The following is a 23,029-nucleotide window of genomic DNA, read 5'->3' as shown; positions in this document are numbered from 1 at the left end:
AGTGTTGGGATTACAGATGTGAGCCACCACGCCCAGCTGTCTATTTTGATGCTTGAATTGTTATTTTAGCCCTGTATGAGTAATCCTTTACAGAAAAGCATAAAGTATTGGGCAGTTGTTGCTTTTCTTTAGTTATTTTTACTGTGGGGTTTGCTTCTTTTCCTAGGATATCTTAGGCTTTTTTAGTCCCTGTCAAAAAAATTTGCTATAGTTATTAAAATCTAGTGTTGCTTTAAAGACTTGAAACCAACCCAGATGCCCATCAATGATAGACTGGATGAAGAAAATGTGGCACATATATACCATGGAATACTATGCAGTCATAAAAAAGGATAAGTTCATGTCCTTTGCAGGGACATGGATGAAGCTGGAAACCATCATTTCCAGCGAACTAACACAGGAGCAGAAAACTAAACACCCCACGTTCTCACTCATAAGTGGGAGGTGAACAATGAGAACACACGGACACAGGAAGGGGAACATCACACACCGGGGCCTGTCCGGGAGTAGGGGGCTAGGGGAGGGATAGCATTAGGAGAAATACCCAATGTAGAACTTAAAGTATAATTAAAAACAAAAAGAAAATGAAATTTTGTGTTAAAATCATAAAAGGCATAAAATAGAAGCTATTAAAAAAATTTAATCTTGCTGTTTACATTTCCTTATTCCTCCTTGATTTCCTAGTTCATCTTTGTCCATACTTGGGAAACAGTTTCTTTCGGAAAAGGGCAGCACAGTTCATTATGTTTTTCTGAACGTCCGAGTTGTCTCAGCTTTTCCCTGTTCTCATTGGAAAAAGCTAGGATCTCGGTCTTTACTGCTCTAGGGAATCAGAAGATTTTTAATCTCATCATGGGTTTGTGTTTACTTGATCCTGTGTATTATGTTATATGGGTTATAGTTATAGTGGTTTAATAATTTGTCATCTTTTTTTTCCCTGTGTAGATGGTTCCCACAGAACTAGTAGAAAAGGAATTTTGGCGGCTGGTAAGCAGCATTGAAGAAGATGTTATTGTGGAATATGGAGCAGATATCTCCTCAAAAGACTTTGGAAGTGGATTTCCGGTGAAGGATGGGCGGAGAAAGATTCTGCCAGAAGAAGAGGTGCAGATTTATCCAAACTTTTGCTTACCCCCAAGCTGATTTAGCGTTTGCATAGAAAACTATCTTAAGGGATCACATTAACTTAAAATATTAAATACGTAGGATTTGGCAGTATAAATAATCTTCAGTTTTGAAAACAATGAATTCAGAATACTTTGAAAAATTATTTAACTCTTTTTTTTTTTTTTTTTGAGAAGGAATCTCACTCTGTCACCTAGGCTGGAGCACGAGCTTAGCTCACCGCAACCTCCACCTCCACCTCCTGGGTTCAAGCAATTCTCTTGCCTCAGCCTTCCGAGTAGCTGGTATTACAGGCACCCGCTATTATGCCCGGCTAATTTTTGTATTTTTGTAGAGACAGGGTTTCACCATGTTGGACAGGATGGTCTTGAACTCCTGACCTCAGGTGATCTGCCTGCCTCGGCTTCCCAAAGTGCTGGGATTACAGGCGTGAGCCACTGTGCCTGGCCATTAACTCAGCATTTTTTTTTTCCTTTGAGAGGAGTTTTGTTCCTGTCGCCCCTGCTAGAGTGTAGTGGCGCGATCTTGGCTCACTGCAACCTCCACCTCCCGGGTTCAAGCGATTCCCCTGCCTCAGCCTCCCGAGTAGCTGGGATTACAGGCATGCACCACCACGCCCAGCTAATTTTGTATTTTTAGTAGAGATGGGGTTTCTCCATGTTGGTCAGGCTGGTCTCGAACTCCCGACCTCAGGTGATCCCCTGTCTCGGCCTCCCAGAGTGCTGGGATTACAGGCGTGAGTCACTGCGCCCGGCCAGCTCTGCATTTTAAAACTAATTTAAGCAGAGTGCAATGACTCACACCTGTAATCCCAGAACTTTGAGAGGCCAAGGTGGAAAGGTTGCCTGAAGCAAGGAGTGACAGAAGAAAAACCTGTCTCTTAAAAAAAAGGGAAAAAAAAAAAAAAGCTAACTTAATTAGTTCAAAATTTTAACTCCAGTTTAATATTTTTGCCTAGTTCTTTCTGTTATAAAATCCAGGATGGGCGTGGTGGCTCACGCCTGTAATCCCAGCACTTTGTGAGGCCGAGGTGGGTGGATCACGAGGTCAGGAGTTCAAGACCAGCCTGGCCAAGATGGTGAAACCCCATCTCTACTAAAAATACAAAAATTAGCCGAGTATGGTGGTGGGCGCCTGTAATCCCAGCTACTCAGGAGGCTGAGGCAGAGAATTGCTTGAACCTGGGAAGCGGAGGTTGCAGTGAGCTGAGATCATGCCACTGCACTCCAGCCTGGGTGACAGAGCGAGACTCCGTCTCAAAAAAAAAAAAAAAAAGTCTAGAAGATGGCCGGGCGTGGGGGCTCACACCTGTAATCCCAGCACTTTGGGAGGCCGAGGCCGGTGGATCACCTGAAGTCAGTATTTTGAGACCAGCCTGACCAACATGGTGAAACCCTGTCTCTACTAAATATAAAAAATTAACTGGGCGTGGTGGCACATGCCTGTAATCCTAGCTACTTGGGAGGCTAAGGCAGGATAATCACTTGAATCCAGGAGGCAGAGGTTGCAGTGAGCCGAGATTGCGCCATTGCACTCCAGCCTGGGCAACGAGGTGAAACAGTATCTCAAAAAAAAAAAAAAAAGTCTAGAAGCTGATTTTTTTTTTCTTTTCTTCAATTCACCTAACTGAATGCGTGTTTTTTTCCCCCTATAACGAGTTTGACACCATAAGGTTTTTTTTTTTTTTAATTTTTAATTTTATTACACTTTAAGTTCTAGGGTACATGTGCACAACATGCAGGTTTCATACATAGGTATACATGTGCCATGTTGATTTGCTGCACCCATCAGCTCATTTACATTAGGTATTTCTCCTAATGCTATCCCTCCTCCAGCCCCCCACCCCCTGACAGGCCCCAGTGTGTGATGTTCCCCGCCCTGTGTTCAAGTGATCTCATTGTTCACTTATCACCTATGAGTGAGAACACGCGGTTTTTGGTTTTCTATCCCTGTGATAGTTTGCTGAGAATGATGGTTTCCAGCTTCATCCATGTCCCTGCAAAGGACATGAACTCATCGTTTTTTCTGGCTGCACAGTATTCCATGGTGTATATGTGCCACGTTTTCTTAATCCAGTCTATCATTAATGGACATTTGGGTTGGTTCCAAGTCTTTGCTGTTGTGAATAGTGCCGCAATAAACATACGTGTGAACGTGTCTTTATAGTAGCATGATTTGTAATCCTTTGGGTATATACCCAGTAATGGGATGGCTGGGTCAAATGGTATTTCTACTTCTAGATCCTTAAGGAATCGCCACACCGACTTCCACAATGGTTGAACTAGTGTACAGTCCCACCAACAGTGTAAAAGTTTTCCTATTTCTCCACATCCTCTCCAGCACCTGTTTCCTGACTTTTTAATGATCGCCATTCTAACTGGTGTGAGATGGTATCTCATTGTGGTTTTGATTTGCATTTCTCTGATGGCCAGTGATGATGAGCATTTTTTCATGTGTCCGTTGGCTGCATAGATGTCTTCTTTTGAGAAGTGTCTGTTCATATCCTTTGCCCACTTTTTGATGGGGTTGTTTGTTTTTTTCTTGTAAATTTGTTTGAGTTCTTTGTAGATTCTGGATATTAGCCCTTTGTCAGATGGATAGATTGCAAAAATTTTCTCCCATTCTGTAGGTTGCTTGTTTACTCTGATGGTAGATTCTTTTGCTGTACAGAAGCTCTTTAGTTTAATTAGATCCCATTTGTCTATTTTGGCTTTTGTTGCCATTGCTTTTGGTGTTTTAGTCATGAAGTCCTTGCCCATGCCTGTGTCCTGAATGGTATTGCCTAGGTTTTCTTCTAGGGTTTTTATGGTTTTAAGTCTAACATTTAAGTCTTTAATCCATCTTGAATTAATTTTTGTATAAGGTGTAAGGAAGGGATCCAGTTTCAGCTTTCTACATGTGGCTAGCCAGTTTTCCCAGGACCGTTTATTAAATAGGGAATCCTTTCCCCATTTCTTGTTTTTGTCAGGTTTGTCAAAGATGAGGTGGTTGTGGATATGTGGTGTTATTTCTGAGGGCTCTGTTCTGTTCCATTGGTCTATGTCTCTGTTTTGGTACCAGTACCATGCTGTTTTGGTTACTGTAGCCTTGTAGTATAGTTTAAAGTCAGGTAGCATGATGCCTCCAGCTTTGTTCTTTTGGCTTAGGATTATCTTGGCAATGCGGGCTCTTTTTTGGTTCCATATGAACTTTAAAGTAGTTTTTTCCAATTCTGTGAAGAAAGTCATTGGTAGCTTGATGGGGATGGTGTTGAATGGATAAATTACTTTGGGCAATATGGCCATTTTCACTATATTGATTCTTCCTATCCATGAGCATGGAATATTCTTCCATTTGCTGTGTCCTCTTTTATTTCGTTGAGCAGTGGTTTGTAGTTCTCCTTGAAGAGGTCCTTCATATCTCTTGTAAGTTGGATTCCTAGGTGTTTTATTCTCTTTGTAGCAATTGTGAATGGGAGTTCACTCATGATTTGGCTGTTTGTCTGTTAATGATATATAAGAATGCTTGTGATTTTTGCACATTGATTTTGTATGCTGAGACTTTGCTGAAGTTGCTTATCAGCTTAAGGAGATTTTGGGCTGAGATGATGGGATTTTCTAAATATACAGTCATGTCATCTGCAAACAGGGACAATTTGACTTCCTCTTTTCCTAATTGAATACCCTTTATTTCTTTCTCTTGCCTGATTGCCCTGGCCAGAACTTCCAGCACTATGTTGAATAGGAGTGGTGAGAGAAGACATCCTTCTCTTGTGCTGGTTTTCAAAGGGAATGCTTCCAGCTTTTGCCCATTCAGTATGATATTGGCTGTGGGTTTGTCATAAATAGCTCTTATTATTTTGAGATACATTCCATCAATACCTCGTTTATTGAGAGTTTTTAGCATGAAGGTTGTTGAATTTTGTCAAAGGCCTTTTCTGCATCTATTGAGATAATCATGTGGTTTTTGTCATTGGTTCTGTTTATGTGATGGATTACGTTTATCGATTTGAGTATGTTGAACTAGCCTTGCATCCCAGGGATGAAGCCAACTCGATTGTGGTGAATAATAAGCTTTTTGATGTGCTGCTGGATTCGGTTTGCCAATATTTTATTGGGGATTTTCACATCGATGTTCATCAGGGATATTGGTCTAAAATTCTCTTTTTTTGTTGTGTCTCTGCCAGGCTTTGGTATCAGGATGATGTTGGCCTCATAAAATGAGTTAGGGAGGATTCCGTCTTTTTCTATTGATTGGAATAGTTTCAGAAGGAATGGTACCAGCTCCTCTTTGTACCTCTGGTAGAATTCGGCTGTGAATCCATCTGGTCCTGGACTTTTTTTGGTTGGTAGGCTATTATTGCCTCAATTTCAGAGCCTGCTATTGGTCTGTTCAGAGATTCAACTTCTTCCTGGTTTAGTCTTGGGAGGGTGTATGTGTCCAGGAATTTATCCATTTCTTCTAGATTTTCTAGTTTATTTGTGTAGAGGTGTTTATAGTATTCTCTGATGGTAGTTTGTATTTCTGTGGGATTGGTGGTGATATCCCCTTTATCATTTTTTATTGCATCTATTTGATTCTTCTCTCCTTTCTTCTTTATTAGTCTTGCTCGTGGTCTATCAATTTTGTTGATCTTTTCAAAAAACCAGGTCCTGGATTTAATTGATGTTTTGAAGGTTTTTTGTGTCTCTCTGTCTTTCAGTTCTGCTCTGATCTTAGTTATTTCTTGCCTTCTGCTAGATTTTGAATTTGCTTGCTCTTGCTTCTCTAGTTCTTTTAATTGTGATGTTAGGATGTCCATTTTAGATCTTTCCTGCTTTCTCTTATGGGCATTTAGTGCTATAAATTTCCCTCTACACACTGCTTTAAATGTGTCCCAGAGATTCTGGTATGTTGTGTTTTTGTTCTCATTTGTTTCAAAGAACATCTTTATTTCTGCCTTCATTTCATTGTTTACCCAGTAGTCATTCAGGAGCAGGTTGTTAAGTTTCCATGTAGTTGTGCGGTTTTGATTTGAGTTTCTTAATCCTGAGTTCTAATTTGATTGCACTGTGGTCTGAGAGACAGTTTGTTATGATTTCTGTTCTTTTTCATTTGCTGAGGAGTGCTTTACTTCCAATTATGTGGTCAATTTTAGAATAAGTGCAATGTGCTGAGCAGAATGTATATTCTGTTGCTTTGGGGTGGAGAGTTCTGTAGATGTCTATTAGGTCTGCTTTTTGCAGAGCTGAATTCAGGTCCTGGATATCCTTGTTAACCTGTGTCTCATTGATCTATCTAATATTGACAGTGGGTTGTTAAAGTTTCCCATTATCATTGTGTGGGAGTCTAAGTCTCTTTGTGGGTCTCTAAGGACTTGCTTTAGGAATCTGGGTGCTTCTGTATTGGGTGCATATATATTTAGGATAGTTAGCTCTTCTTGTTGAATTCATCCCTTTACCATTATGTAATGGCCTTCCTTGTCTCTTTAGATCTTTGTTGGTTCAAAGTCTGTTTTATCAGAGACTGGGATTGCAACCCCTGCTTTTTTTTTGCTTTCTATTTGTTTGGTAGATCTTCCTCCGTCCCTTTATTTTGAGCCTGTGTGCGTCTTTGCACGTGAGATGGGTCTCCTGAATACGGCACACTGATGGGTCTTGACTCTTTTTCCAATTTGCCAGTCTATGTCTTTTAATTGGGGCATTTAGCCCATTTACATTTAAGGTTAATGTTGCTATGTGTGAATTTGATCCTGTCATTATGATGTTTGCTGGTTATTTTGCCCATGAATTGATGCAGTTTCTTGACAGCATTGATGGTCTTTTCAATCTGGCTTGTTTTTGCAGTGGCTGGTACCAGTTGTTCCCTTCCATGTTTAGTGCTTCCTTCAGGAGCTCTTGTAAGGCAGGCCTGGTGGTGACAAAATCTCTCAGCATTTGCTTGTCTGTAAAGGATTTTATTTCTCCTTCACTTATGAGGCTTAGTTTGGCTGGATATGAAATTCTGAGTTGAAAATTCTTTTCTTTAAGAATGTTGAATATTGGCCCCCACTCTCTTCTGGCTTGTAGGGTTTCTGCCGAGAGATCCACTGTTAGTCTGATGGGCTTCCCTTTGTGGGTAACTTGACCTTTCTCTCTGGCTGCCCTTAACACTTTTTCCTTCATTTCAACGTTGGTGAATCTGACAATTATGTGTCTTGGGTTTGCTCTTCTCAAGGAGTATTTTTGTGGTGGTCTCTGTATTTCCTGAATTTGAATGTTGGCCTGCCTTGCTAGGTTGGGGAAGTTCTCCTGGATAATATCCTGAAGAGTGTTTTCCAACTGGGTTTCATTCTCCCCATCACTTTAAGGTACACCAATCAAATGTAGATTTGGTCTTTTCACATAGTCCCATATTTATTGGAGGCTTTGTTTCTTCTTACTCTTTTTTCTCTAACCTTGTCCTCTCACTTTATTTCATTAATTTGATCTTCAATCACTGATACCCTTTCTTCCACTTGATCGAATTGGCTATTGAAGCTTGTGCATGTGTCATGAAGTTCTCGTCCCATGGTTTTCAGCTCCATCAGGTCATTTAAGGTCTTCTCTACACTGTTTATTCTAGTTAGCGATTTGTCTAATCTTTTTTCAAGGTTTTTAGCTTCCTTGCGATGGGTTTGAACATCCTCCTTTAGCTCGGAGAAGTTTGTTTTTACTGACCTTCTGAACCCTACTTCTGCCGGCTCATCAGTCATTCTCCATCCAGCTTTGTTCCATTGCTGGCAAGGAGCTGCCATCCTTTGGAGGAGAAGAGGCGCTCTGATTTTTAGAATTTTCAGCTTTTCTGCTCTGGTTTCTCCCCATCTTTGTGGTTTTATCTACCTTTGGTCTTTGATGTTGGTGATCTACAGATGGGGTTTTGGTATAGATGACCTTTTTGTTGATGTTGATACTATTCCTTTCTGTTTGTTAGTTTTCCTTCTAACAGTCAGGACCCTCAGCTGCAGATCTGTTGGAGTTTGTTGGAGGTCCATTCCAGACCCTGTTTGCCTGGGTATCACCAGTGGAGGCTGCAGAACAGCAAATATTGCTGCTTGATGCTTCCTCTGGAAGCTTCGTCCCAGAGTGGCAGCTGTCTATATGAAGTGTCTGTTGGCCCCTACTAGGGGTGTCTCCCAGTTAGGCTACATGAGGGTCAGGGACCTACTCGAGGAGGCAGTCTGTCCATTCTCAGAGGTGAAATGCCGTGCTGGGAGAACCACTGCTCTCTTCAGAGCTGTCAGACAGGGATGTTTAAGTCTGCAGAAGTTGTCTGCTGCCTTTTGTTCAGCCATGCCCTGCCCAGAGAGGTGGAGTCTAGAGGCAGTAGGCCTTGTTGAGCTGCCGTGGGCTTCACCCAGTTTGAGCTTCCAGGGTGCTTTGTCTACCTACTCAAGCCTCAGCAATGGTGGACGCCCCTCCCCCAGCCAGGCTGCTGCCTCAGCAGATTGATCTCAGACTGCTGCGCTAGCAGTGAGCAAGGCTCTGTGGGTGTGGGACCTGCGGAGCCAGGCATGGGAGAGAATCACCTTGTCTGCCAGTTGCTAAGACCTTGGGAAAAGCGCAGTATTTGGGCGGGAGTGCCTCGTTTTTCCAGGTAGTCTGTCATGGCTTCCCTTGGCTAGGAAAGGGAAATCCTCTGACCCCTTGTTCTTCCAGGGTGAGGTGATGCACGCCCTGCTTCAGCTAGCCCTCCGTGGGCTGTACCCACTGTCCAAGCAGTCCCAGTGAATGAACCAGGTATCTCAGTTGGAAATGCAGAAATCACCCGTCTTCTGCGTTGAGCACGCTGGAAGCTGTAGGCTGGAGCTGTTCCTATTTGGCCATCTTGGAACGCCCCTCCCCAGGTTTTTTTTTTTTTTTTTTAAATCACATTTTAGGCCAGGCACGGTGGCCCATGCCTGTAATTCGAGCCCTTTGGGAGGCCGAGGCAGGTGAATCACTTGAGGTCAGTAGTTAGAGACCAGCCTGGCCAACATGGTGAAACCCTGTCTCTACTAAAAAAATACAAAAATTAGCTGGGCGTGGTGGCGCTTGCCTGTAATCCCAGCTACTCTGGAGGCTGAGGCAGGAGAATCACTTGAACCTGGGAGGCGGAGGTTGCAGTGAGCCGAGATCATGCCACTGCACTCCAGCCTGGGCGACAGAGCAAGACTCTGTCTCCAAGAGGAAAAAAAAATCACATTTTATTGGTAGGTCCAGAAATAAGTTTCCTTCAACACCCGAGTGGGTAGATTGTCAAATATGTGTTTAAAGTGTAACATATACATACACTTCTATCACGTAGGAGATGACCTGTATTTGTAAAGCTGAATTGAGATGGTAATTCATTTCTTTTCTCTTTACTTTGATTCTTGACACTTTTTCTTTCCCCCTATAATTGGCAATAATTAATCTCCTATTAAAAGAGTTGCACATGATAAAAAAAGTTGCATAGTACAGAGGATATATAAATAAAAGTATAGCCCCTGTAGCTTTATTATGGTTACCGTTTGCTTGGTGTATCTTTTTCCATTCTTTTATTTTGAAGCTGTTTGTGTCTCAGAATCTGAAGTGTGTCTCTTGTAGATAGCATATAGTTGGATCTTGCTTTTTTTCCTAAGCTGACAGTTGCTTTTTGATTGTTTAGTCTGTTTACGTTTAATGCAATTATTGCTATGGTTGATTTATGTCTCCCATTTTGCTGTTTTCTGTGTCCCATGTCTTTTTTTCCCCCCATTTCTCTCTCTCTCTTTTTTTTTTTTGGAGACAGAGTCTTGCCCTGTTGCCTGGCTGGAGTACAGTGGCACCATCTTGGTTCACTGCAGCCTCCACCTCCCAGGTTCAAGCAGTTCTCCTACCTCAGTCTCCTGAGTAGCTGGGATTACAGGTGCCCACTACCACGCCCAGCTAATTTTTGTATTTTTAGCAGAGATGAGGTTTCACCATGTTGGCCCAGCTGGTCTCGAGCTCCTGACCTCGTGATTCGCTCACCTTGGCCTCCCAAAGTGCTGGGATTAGAGATGTAAACCACCACACCCAGCCTCCATTTCTCTATTATGGCCTTTTGGTGTTAGCTATTTTTAGTTATAACAATCTAATTATTCTGGTTTTTTTGGCTGTGTGTTTGTGATTTAGTTTTTAGTGTTATTTGGTTCTATCCTCATGTTACTGATTTTTTTTCCCCTCTTGTCATGGTAGACCACAAGTTAGGATAACAAAGTTAGGATAATATTGATTAGAGAATAGACTTTGGGATTTACCAAGGGAGAAAGAGAATGATTATAACAGGATGGAGAACCTAGATTATATGGGGATGGTTTTTATAGGAACAGTTCAATGTTGGAATGTATACATGTTTAATGTCACTGAATTTTAAACCTGTTTGTATAAGTATCTATAAAGAAATGTATCAGCCTGAATGTCTTCACACCCTTCCATTGGCAAATGGAAGGTAGTGATCTCATTATTAGAGAGAGACTTCATTTTTTAGCTTTTGCCTTTTTCTGAATTTTCTGTTCTGAATTTTTAAATTGTTCTTGAGCAGATATTTACATTTTCTAAGGTTTTACAGATCACAGAATTTTTAAAGATTATTTTGTATCAACCCTAAGTAACTAATATTAAGAATGTAAATAGTAATCCTGCCTCCATTATTGAATTTTGTATGAATTTTATGAAAACATACTCTATCTATTTCTGCTTTTACTCCAACTTCATGTAAGAATGTGGAGACATGCAGGCTTATAACCGTGTGTTTGTTAGATAGGAGCAGCTTTTGACCTTGATAGTGATTATTAGATGGATGGTCTATGCATGTTTTGTTCCTGGCTGTTTGATGTTTTCTGTTGTTGAGTAACATATTACTTTTAACCTTAGTGGCTGAATAACAAATATTCATTATCTCATAGTTTCTGTGGGTCAAGCATTTGTGCTAATGGTAACTTTTTTTTTTTTTTTTTTTTTTTTTTGAGATGGAGTCTCGCACTGTTGCCTGGGCTAGAGTGCAGTGGCACGATCTCAGCTCACTGCAACCTCTGCCTCCCGGGTTCAAGTGATTCTCTTGCATCAGCCTCCCTAGTAGCTGGGATTACAGGCACCCACCACCATGCCCAGCTAATTTTTTGTATTTTTAGTAGAGACAGGGTTTCACCATGTTGGCCAGGCTGGTCTCGAACTACTGACCTCATGATTTGCCCGCCTTGGCCTCCCAAAGTGCTGGGATTACAGGCCTGAGCCACTGTGCCCGACCGATAATGATAGTTTTTTAATGATACTTCTAGCTTGGAGTCTCACATGAGGTTGCCATGGGATACAGTCTCTTCAAGGCTTGGCTGGGGCTAATGGATTTGCTTTCAAAATGGCTCACTCACAGGTTGTTGCCAGGAGGCCTCAGCTTCTGGCTATGTAGGCCTCTACATAGGGCTTTTGAGAGCCAGATGGAGTCGCAGTGTCTTTTATAACCCAACTTCAAAAGTCAGACTTTTTGGCCAGGTGCAGTGGCTCACACCCATAATCCTAGCACTTTGGGAGGCTGAGGCAGGTGGATCTTTTGAGTCTAGGAGGTCCAGAATATCCTGGGAGCAACATGGTGAAACCCTGTCTCTACAAAAAATACAAAAATTAGCTGGGTGTGGTGGCACACGCCTGTAGTTGGAGCTGCTTGTGAGGCTGAGGTGGGAGGATCACTTGAGCCTGGGGAGGTTGAAGCTGCAGTGAGCTGTGATTGTGCCACTGCACTCCAGCCTGGATGGCAGAGTGAGATCCTGTCTCAAAAAAAAAAAAAAAATCAGACTTCTTAATATCTGCAATATCTTATTGGTTACATAGGTCAGTCCCCTTTGGTGTAGGTGGAGGTTATACAAGGTTCTGAATTTCAGGAGATGAGAATCATTGGTGTTGGAGGGTGTATTGGCTGGCTGCCTGTATTATTTTTTATGTAACATAGGTGTTTGCACAGCTGGCCTAGTATAACTTTTATTTGTCTTCCAACTGTGACTCTTTGAGTTAAGTAATTTTTTTGGATTAACTTGTTGGAATTATTTTGCTAAATGTCCTAAGTTTAAAACTTTTCTCTTTTTAGTTTTAAATAGATCGAAACGTTGATTCCCAGGCATTAAAGACATCAACCAAAGTATTAAGAGACAGGCAGTGAAGCCTTTTTTGTTGACTGGGTTGCAGATTTGCTGTTTATTCTCTAAGCAAAAATGTTTTACTCAGGACTCTGTTTTTGTTATAAGATGATAGGAGAGAACCCATTTATGACAAAAGGATTTTAGGGACTAATTAGACAAGGTGTATGAAATTTTCAAACTTTTTATACTTTATATAAATTTATTACTCTCTGAAAGTTACCCTGGTAAAATAGCAGATAACTACCAGCTTTTCACTGGGAATTATACATTTGTGTTGAGCTTCTGTGATATGAGTTACCCTTTTGGTATCTGGTAACACACCTCTCTGGTATCTTTTTTTTTTTTTTTGAGATGGGGTTTCGCTCTTGTTGCCCAGGCTGGAGTGCAATGGTGTGATCTCGGTTCACCACAACCTCTGCCTCCCGGGTTCAGGCGTTTCTCCTGCCTCAGCCTCCCGAGTAGCTGGGATTACAGGCACGCACCACCACGCCCGGCTACTTTTGTATTTTAGTAGAGATGGGGTTTCTCCATGTTGGTCAGGCTGGTCTCGAACTCCCAACCTCAGGTGATCTGCCCTCCTTGGCCTCCCAAAGTGTTAGGATTATAGGTGTGAGCCACTGCGCCTGCCGGAAGTTGTGTCTTATGAATATAGTGTGCTCTACCAACAGGGCTTCTGAGAAGTAAAAGTAAGTATAGGACTTGAAATGTTGGAAAGATTTTTTTCTGCTTGTCCTCCTTGTTCCGTATTGTCATTGACTAAATTTTGTTAATTCATTTTTAAAGCTTTCTATAGGATAGGACTCTTTGCATTCCCACTACAGCCATTCTTGCTCAGGTCCTTATCACATGTTGAGATGATACTGTGGTTGTATATCGATGTTGTATGACTACAGTATCATCTTGTATTGGCTGTCTCCAAGACCATTCCCAGGTTCAGTGATGTTCAGGGAGGACTCATGCTTATGATTTATTACAGTGAAATAATTCAAAGCAAAATCAGCAAAGGGAAACAATGCATGGGCAAAGTCTAGAGTAAACCAGGCACAGGCTTCCAAGGGTATTCTCTCAGTGGGGTTACATAGGGTGTGCTTAATCACACCAGTAACAAATTATGGCAACACATGTAAAGTGTTTAGTGCTTTACATGTGTATTTATTAGATACTCAGTGCCGAAGGCTTTTATTGGGGCCTAGTGACATGGGCACCCTTTGTGAATCACATACCAAAATTCCAAACTCCTAGAAGGAAAGCAGGAGTTCGGCATAAACCACATTGTACAAATAGTCTGGGGCACTGTGAGCCACTCTTATCATTTAGGGGAAGTTTTATATTAGTGTAGGGAATTGTTACCATTCAAGTGTCTAGATGCCAGCCATGGGCCAAACTTTTAGTAGGCCTTTCAAAGGACACCAGTCTCAGGCCTGCTGTGTTTAACTCCTTTGTGCATACTGCTGCTCTCTGCAGTCTCTCTAATATATTGCTTTCACTTAACATTTAAAGATTGATGGGTCAGTGGGAATTTATTATGCAATTTTGTCTACTTTTGTTTACATTTGAAATTTTACATAATTAAAAGTTTAGAAATAGGCTGGGCACGGTGGCTCATGCTTGTAATCTCAGCACTTTGGGAGGTCAGGGCGGGCAGATCACTTGAGGTCAGCAGTTTGAGACCAGCCTGGCCAACATGGTGAAACCCCGTCTCTACTGAAAACACAAAAATTAGCCGGGCATGGTGGCAGGTGCCTGTAATCCCAGCTACTCGGGAGGCTGAGGCAGGAGAATCGCTTGAACCCAGGAGGTGGAGGTTGCAGTGAGCTGAGATTGTGCCACTACATTCCAGCCTTGGCAACAGTGAGACTCTGTCTCAGAAAAAAAAAAAAAAAAAAAAAGTTTAGAAATATTTGATTCTATGTTTATCATATTGTTTCGTTTTTCAAAACTTTTGTTTCCCTTTTGCATATAGGATAAATCTCAGATTCTCAGTCCAAAACTTAAGGTTAAAGATCTCATCTTTTTTTCTAATGTTATTTCCTGTGTTTTTGAGTATGACTCTTCCATTCTGCCTTTTCACCAGCTAGACTAGTATATTCTGTCTGTAATTTACCTTTTACGTTCTTGTAGCTCTTCCTCCTAGAATGTTTATTCAAATCTTATCTATCCTTCAAAGCTCAACACAATTTCTTCCTTGCTGTGAAGTTTTCCTAACAATCTTTATTAGTCCATTCTTGTACTGCTATAAATAAATACTCGAGGCTGGGTAATTTATAAAGAAGAGAGGCTGTACAGGTTCCACAGGCTGTACAGGTAGCATGGCTGAGGAGGCTTCGGGAAACTTTCAGTTATGGCAGAAGGTGAAGGCTAAGCAGGCACGTCTTACATGGCCAGAGCAGGAGGAAGAGAGAGAAGCGGGAGTTGCCCCACACTTTTAAACAACCAGATCTCGTGAGAACTCACTATTGTGAGAACAGCAAGGGGGAAATCTGCCCCCATGATCCGGTCACCTTCCACCAGGTCCCTCCTCCAACATTGGGGATTCCAATTCAACATGAGATTTGGGTAGGGACACAAATCCAAACCGTATCACAATCCAAACCCATGATGATCACTGTTTTATTGTCCTCTGAAGAACTGTATTTTCTCTTCTATATGTATTTGGAATTTTATATATGTTACCTTGTATTGTAACTTTTTTTTTTTTTGAGATGGAGTCTCGCTCTGTTGCCCAGGCTGGAGTGCAGTGATGCAATCTTGACTCACTGCAACCTCCACCTCCTGGGTTCAAGCACTGCCTCAGCCTCCTGAGTATCTGGGGCCACAGGCATGCACCACCACGCTTGGCTGATTTTTGTATTTTTACTAGTGATGGGATTTCACAGTGTTGGCCAGTCTGGTTTCGAACTCCTGACCTCAAGTAATCCACCAGCTTCGGCCTCCCAGTGTTCTTTTTGTTTGTAGACCTTGTCTCTTCAATGAAATTCACTATTTTTCAGCCAGCCAGCTGACCAACCAATCACAAAACATATTGAGTAATAACCTGTTGAGATTCTTTTATTTCCTTTTTTGTTAGCCTGTTGAACTTTAGGAATAGATCTCTTTGTCATTTCTTATTGGAATTCTTAGTTAAACCTGTGTTGGACTTTGTTATTCCATCCTCTGTGACTTTTGTTTTTTTTTTTTAGTGAGACAGGGTCTCATTCTGTCTTTCAGGCTGGAGTGCAGTGGCATGATCTCGGCTCACAGCTTCAATCTCCCGGGCTCATGGGATCCTCCCACCTCAGCATCCCTAGTAGCTGGAACTACAGGCGCACGCCACCACGCCTGACTAATTTTTGTATTTTTTGTAGAGATGGGGTCCCGCCATGTTGACCAGGCTGGTCTCAAATTCCTGGGCTGAAGTCATCTGCCTGCCATGACCTCCCAAAGTGCTGAGATTACAGGCATGAGCCACCATGCCCAGCTTCTCTCTATTTTTTTTTGAGATGAAGTATCGCTCTTGTTGCCCAGACTGGAGTGCAATGCCACGATCTCGGCTCACTGCAATCTCTGCCTCCCGGGTTCAAGTGATTCTCCTACCTCAGCCTCCCCAGTAGCTGGGATTACAGGTGCCTGCCACCATGCCCAGCTAATTTTTTGTATTTTTAGTAGAGACAGGGTTTCACTATGTTGGCCAGGCTGGTCTCAAACTCCTGACCTCAGGTCATCTACCCACCTCACCCTCCCAAAGTGCTGGGATTACAGATGTGAGCCACCGTGCCCAGCCCGCCTCTCTGTGACTCTTAATTACAGTTTGATAGTTTATATATTTCTGTGCTGCATTATAGATAATCTCCTCAAACATGTCTTCTAGTTCACAAATTCTCTTTAGCTTTGTCATTGGTTCTTTAACTTCTTACCTTGAGGGTTTTTTATTTTTAACTTGTATTACAGAAACTTCTAAACAGTAAGCACAATAATGACCCTACCCCCACCCCTGCCAGTTCCTGACATCCACATCCAGTTATCAACTTTTTAATAGCAGATTCTCATATCTGCTTCTGCATTCAATCTGTTATGATAGCACATACCATCTTTCCCCTGGAAAACTCACACTGTACTCCTGCAAAAATGTAAGTGAAAAAGGCAAATAATGTCTTAGAATTATTGTGAAAATAGTTTGACTTAGTGGATCCTCTGGATCCCATTTTGAGAACTGCTCTCCATAAGGATGATAAGCACTTTAAGTCACAGCCTCATATGGCTGCAGAGATGGATGTTTGAAAGTCCTTCTCCAGTGCCAATATCCAAGTAGAAGCCCCTGTGAAAACTCTTGGAACAGCTTCCTTTTTCATTATGGCTTGCTTCCACTCTGTTTCCAGAAACTGGGAATTCCCTTTTCTTTTGGGTTCACCTGTGAAGTTTTTTTGGTTATTGTTATAATTTATCCAGTATTTCTAGGTGTGTTTGTATAATGGTTAGGAGTGATGGTGGTGACTTTCTGCATCCTGTCAGTCTTATTGTTATAATTTATCTGGTATTTCTAGGTGTGTTTGTATAATGGTTAGGAGTGATGGTAGTGACTTTCTGCATCCTGTCAGTCTTATTGTTATAATTTATCCGGTATTTCTAGGTGTGTTTGTATAATGGTTAGGAGTGATGGCGGTGACTTTCTGCATCATGTCAGTCTTCATTGTTGTCACAGGTTCAGGATTATGTATATTATATTTTGTCTTTACAGTATCTAGCACCATTCTATCAATATAGTAGTAAACATTTTAGGAAATTATGCTACTGGCTATAAAATAGAAATAGTGATGTTGTATTAAGATGGGTCTCATACTGTTTTCCTGATTGGCTGGAGAATAACAAGAATTGCTCATGTGCTTTGGAGTAAACCAGAGGTATCTGAAATAAAGGGAAATCTAAATAGAACATAGACAGAAGGTAGGATTAAATGTTTAGTTATATGAGTTACATGTAGTGGATAGCAAAGAGCACAGATTGTATGCACTAGACTATTATAAATATTATAAAAGAATTTTTCTGGGAAGACTCCCTTGGCATTTCTATTGAGCACTTTTCATTTCTGATCTTTCATTTACAGTTTTTTCTTCTCTTATAGGAATATGCACTTTCTGGTTGGAATTTGAATAACATGCCTGTCCTGGAACAGTCTGTTCTTGCACATATTAATGTGGACATCTCTGGTATGAAAGTGCCGTGGCTCTATGTGGGAATGTGCTTCTCTTCTTTTTGCTGGCACATTGAGGATCACTGGAGTTATTCCATCAACTACTTGCACTGGTGTGTACAGTCTAAAATACAGCATGCATGAACTCTACTAAAGTCTAGTGGATTAATGATGCTAGGTTTTTGATCTTTAAGGTTTATAGACAGAAGTATATTTAAGGTTTGAATAATTTCTAGCCTTGGCCTATTTCTTTGGGTAGTAAAATTGAACTCAGTGAAGCTATTTAGAAGTATCCTAGAGAGCACTGACTTATTTTGATCATTGTGGGGATAATTGAAATGTTCATTATTCACATGGACCTCTGAATCAAGGTCATGTGTCAGCATCCTTTGGGACAGTGCTTACTTTTCATATAGTGTCTTTCCCGTTTGAAGGTGTTTTCACTGATCCGCCTTACAGAGTTCATGTGCTGAGTTGCTTTTTTAATTGTGGTGATAAGTTTGTATCTGCCTATACATACTACTATTTACTTACCTCCTATTGTGAACAACAGCACAGGTTTATAAGATGGTTGCCAGAATTCAGGGCATATAATCTGACCATGGAATAAGACAAGTTAATTATAATTTGGTGGATTGGAATCAGATACCCTAGCCTCATTGGTACCATGTTCTGCCTAGCTAAACAGTTACTTCTTTTGCTAGGGGGGAGCCAAAGACATGGTATGGTGTGCCATCTCATGCTGCAGAGCAACTGGAGGAGGTGATGAGAGAGCTGGCCCCTGAGTTATTTGAATCCCAGCCTGATCTTCTGCATCAGTTAGTCACCATCATGAACCCCAACGTGCTAATGGAGCATGGTGTGCCTGTGAGTCTTTTGGTGTCTTCCTTCAGTTGTTTGTTTGTTTGTTTGTTTTTTCATTGTTTTTTTTTTTTTTTGAAACAGGGTCTTGCTCTGTTGCCCAGGCTGGAGTGCAGCGGCACGATGATTGCTCATTGCAGCCTCAGCCTGCTCAGCTCAAGCAGTTCTCCTGCCTCAGCCTAATGAGTAGCTGGGACTATAGGAGCACACCACCACCCCCGGCTAATTGTTGTATTTTTTGTAGAGACGAAGCCTTATTGTGTTGCCCAGGTTGGTCTCGAACTCCTGAGCTCAAGCAGTCTTCCCACCTCGGCCTCCCAAAGTGTTGGGATTACAGGTGTGAGCCACTGCACCCAGCCAGTATTTTTAATTTAAAGTTATTTTAGCTTTTGATTAGATAGAATCACAACATATGCTTTGTTTTGTAACTAGAAATGAGTCATATCATCTTTTAGCCAAATTAGAATTTGTACTCTGCAGGGAACAACGTTTATCTGATTAAGAGGGGAGTGTTAAAGTATGAATCATTCTTTATGTACAGCTACCTATTCATATAACCTTCTTTTTTCAGTAAATATTACATCCTACTTTGAACAAAAATCTCATATTCTTTGTTATCCCTATTTAACCAAAGCACAGGTATTTTAAGTGGTGGCTCTAATCACTAATAAGGATGCTTATCCTAATAACTAATCACTAATAAGGATGCTTATCCTAATAACTAATAACCAATAAGGATGCTTATCCTAATAACTAACAACTAATAAGGATGCTTATCCTAATAACTAATCACTAATAAGTTTGCTTATCCTTATTTTCTCATGTAAAGATTTCTTAGCTTTTAATACATGAGATAATGAAATAAAAATATACTGCAAATACCTTTTTCACTTTTCAACCTAAGTTTGAAGATGTTTCTCAAATTCAAGCTAATGCCTGATAAAGTATAAATTTAACAAGTTTACTATAGATAATCAAATATTCATCATAACCTTAAAGAGAAAGTAGATTAACATTTATAATGTTACTTTGTTTTTAAAGAATAAATTTATACCAGAATCTGAGACTTTTCAAGAGACATACAGTATTATTGTAAAACAAAGTGAGATTTCAGGAAAACTGATTTTGGGGACATCTCATTGGGGATGTCTCATATGCCATGTGAGTTAATTTAGTTAGTTCCAAAAAATTATCCAAAAGTAGTAGGAAATTCTATTCTTTGCCACTATTTATGATACAAGAATAAAACAAATTCTCTAAATTGTAAAAATTGTATCAGTTTAAGAAACTTGTAGCTCGTTGAGAGTAATGTTTTTTTCTTTGAGAATTTCTTTTGGTTGCTAATTCTTGTCATGAATTATAATCTATTATCAGTGACTATTTTAAGAAGGTAGAATTCTGGCTATTTCTGATATCATTTTCTGATATGTGTAACTTAATGCTTTATTGTTTTCAGTTTTAGAAAATGCATCTGAAATTATCTAATAAAATCTGTCTTCCTCTGTTTGTTATTTTTATTTTTTATTTTTGTATCCCTGTTCCCAATTTGCATTTAGGTGTACAGGACCAATCAGTGTGCTGGCGAGTTTGTTGTGACATTTCCTCGTGCCTATCACTCTGGATTTAACCAGGGCTACAACTTTGCTGAAGCTGTGAACTTCTGTACTGCTGACTGGGTCTGTTCTATAGCAAGTGGCTGTTGTACGTCTACTAACCCCCCTATAAATATAAAGCAGCTTAGTTGCCATATTTGCTTAGCTGGGCTCAGGGTCGGGTTCATCAGTATTTTAGTGGAGACCGGAGTGGCTATTGTAGTTTAGAAAGCTAAGTAGATTTCCATCACATTTTTTATTTTGAAGATTTTATAGTTCTTCTTACCCATTTATTATTTTCCTCATTCTGTTTGAACTTGCTTCCTTCACTTCCATTCTATTCCTTCACTTTCCCCTTCCCCCATTTCCTTCTTTTCTTCCTTTCCTTCTCTCCTTTGCTTTCCTTCTTTCCTTTATTTTGACTCCCTCCCTTCTGGTCAGGTGCTCAGAAGAGAGAGACTGTTTGAACTTATAAATGGTCAGTCGATTCTTTCTGAATCCTTCTTTTCTAAGGGAAGACACAGGTTGGTGCAAAAGTAATAGTGGCTTTTGCCATTGAAGATAAAGGTTGGTGCAAAAGTAATTGCAGTTTTAAACCCACAGCTAATTTTGCACCAACCTGTAGTTTTTTTAGCCTTTGCTTTCTCTGAGCATTTTGGGACTTATTAAGGTGATCAGGCTTATACAGATAATTTCAAGTATTCTACCATATTTTCAAATACGTAGCTCTGTGATTTTTACAAATTCCTTAATTTTTTTTTTCTGATAGACAACTAGGTGATTTTACTAGTCTTGTCATTTTATGTTTTTTCTGTTCCTTTTTTTAATTTTAAAAGAGTATAATATTGAGATCTCTGCGCTATACTTTTATGTAAATGATAATGCTAGGTAATTGCCATTTTGCTTTTGTATGAAGTAGATAATCAAAAAGTATTTAGTGGCTGTTATGTTGTTTGGGAGAAGACTATACAGTATATTTATGATACACACTGACTTTATTTTCTTGTATTGGTGCTGTTTTTGTTGCTTCTGTTAACATTTTGGGGGAAATCCTTTAATGTTTTCTGCTGGCACCTTAATTTATTAAATTCCATGATTAACCATATAGAGATTGTTTTTGTTTCCTTTGCTAATGAGTAAAATGATACAATGAATAGTCTTACTTGCTCCAGTAATTTTGAACTTTTTTCTTATTAGGCTTTGGAAACAGCATAATTTAGCAAGAACAAGACTAGGCTTAGGATTTTGCCTTGGGCTTGAGCTCTGTTTCTAAACATTCAATCAGCATTTATTGAGTGTTTATGATACATGGTAATTGGCTAGGTGTAGGGTAGAAAATGGGAGGATTTAGATAGGAGCTGGAGATAGTTTCTGCTGTTCCCATTCTCTCTGTTATTGGTATTTGACCTTGGGCAGCTTTTAAAATTTCATTGGGCCTAAGTTTTTTAGCTGGTATGTAAAGATGCTGATAGATTCACTTAATAACCTCAGACAAGTTAGAGGATATGTGTGGAAGCCCTTGACACTCTTTAGAAGAAGGGTGTGATATAAATTAAAAGTTATAGCAGTTTTATCTCTGGAATAAATTAATGGGACTAATGTTTATAAGTTACAATGGATAATCACTTCTATTTTATGTGGCTTCCTCACATATTATAATAGTTAAGAACTGCAAATCCCACAGTATGATTTTTTTCTTTTGCTTGTTTTTGTGTTGAGGCTCTGAGAAATTTTTAAAGAGTACGTATTTAAGATATGAAAGAGTTGTGTATTGTTAATAGACAAAATAATTGCTAATCATAAGATATATATATATATATATATACACACACACACACACACACTTTTTCCTTTGGAAAGTTTTTTCTTTGAAGAGTATAGAAACACTGCATAATTCAGACATAGCCTCAAATTTTCTTTGCTTTCTCTGATTCCTTTCTGCCTTTCTCAAACTGTAGATGAATTCTAAAAGGCTCTTAAAGGTCCATTTTCTTATTTTTTCTCTTTTATATTACAAATCCAAACAAAACTCCTTTATCCAAGTTCTTCTGCCTGAGCATAGGAAAGAAGTTGAAGTTGGAGTGCGTATATATGTGTAGGGCATAGCTATTGTAATTTGGTTTGTAGCTTGATAATTATGGAAATTTTCAAAATTTATTTTAAAGACTGTAACTGTTCATTTATGAAAAGTGATCAGTTATTTATTTCACTGTTAGGGAAATAAACTATATAATTTTATAATTTCACTTTGAATTATCTTTCTGCCAGACTTGTTTTTAAAATAATTTCTAGATGCTAAAATCTAAATCGTCCTTTGTTTTGGTTTTTGCAAAAAAAACTAAATGTCAGCCAATGTGGATTGCTTAAGTATTACTTTTTCCCCTTTCCTATTTTTTTCTTTTTTTTTTCTTCTAATAACATCTGTTCTTTTTGTTCTATGGAAATTCGAGTGCTGAATACTTCCACTTAACCCTTTTTGGCCTGAACTTATTTAATTATTTATTTTTACAATATTTTTCTTTTTCTTGTAAGGGCAGGCTCATGTTAAACTGGTCTAAAAGAGTTTGCTGCCTCAGTTATATACCAAAGAACTCCTTCTTGATATACAATAAATAGAAAATTAGCAGTTTAGGCCAGAAATTTAGCATCTCAGATTATGGGAATTTTCTGTGGGAAAGCCTTTGAAATTCTGGCTGGGTCTTACAGGGTTAATATTTACAGTTAATAGAATATTGCCTCTTTATATTTAAATGGATTTGGTATTCTGTCTTCTTTCTAATAAAAGGGAGGACCTGGAGGGTAAGTAGTGGTTCTGTGCTGGGATATGTTATAAGCGAGTTATTTAATTTGGAAATCTCATTTTCAGTTGCCCATTGGACGTCAATGTGTAAATCATTACCGACGCCTAAGGCGCCACTGTGTCTTTTCACACGAGGAACTCATTTTCAAGATGGCAGCAGATCCAGAATGCTTAGATGTGGGGCTGGCTGCCATGGTCTGCAAAGAATTGACTCTCATGACTGAAGAAGAAACACGATTAAGAGAGTCTGTTGTACAGATGGTGAGTTTGCTGAGCACATTTTCTATGTTTGATACTGCTTATGGGATATGCTAAATAAACCTATAGGTAGAATTTTCATCCCTTATCCCCTAGGAGTTGAGCATAAAGATCACTGATTTGGAGAAGATTTTATA

At 39.8% G+C, this 23,029-nt stretch overlaps 1 protein-coding gene across 3 annotated transcripts in view; it reads left to right on the top strand.

Moving 5' to 3' along the window:
• The window catches only part of KDM5A (lysine demethylase 5A), a 106,006-nt gene that overhangs the window by 37,538 nt on the left and 45,439 nt on the right, over positions 1-23,029 (top strand). For all 3 annotated transcript variants that reach the window (XM_003313426.7, XM_063785382.1, XM_016922686.4), the window contains 5 exons: positions 946-1,104; positions 17,313-17,494; positions 18,086-18,248; positions 19,799-19,918; positions 22,701-22,895. In XM_003313426.7, coding sequence (XP_003313474.3) covers positions 946-1,104; positions 17,313-17,494; positions 18,086-18,248; positions 19,799-19,918; positions 22,701-22,895 — 819 coding nt within the window. The remainder of the gene's footprint in view (positions 1-945; positions 1,105-17,312; positions 17,495-18,085; positions 18,249-19,798; positions 19,919-22,700; positions 22,896-23,029) is intronic.

The sequence above is a fragment of the Pan troglodytes genome, chromosome 10 (assembly GCF_028858775.2).
Source record: "Pan troglodytes isolate AG18354 chromosome 10, NHGRI_mPanTro3-v2.0_pri, whole genome shotgun sequence".
NCBI classification, from domain to species: domain Eukaryota; kingdom Metazoa; phylum Chordata; class Mammalia; order Primates; family Hominidae; genus Pan; species Pan troglodytes.
Note: the sequence above shows the minus strand (reverse complement) of the source record. Positions and strands in the feature narration are given on the sequence as shown.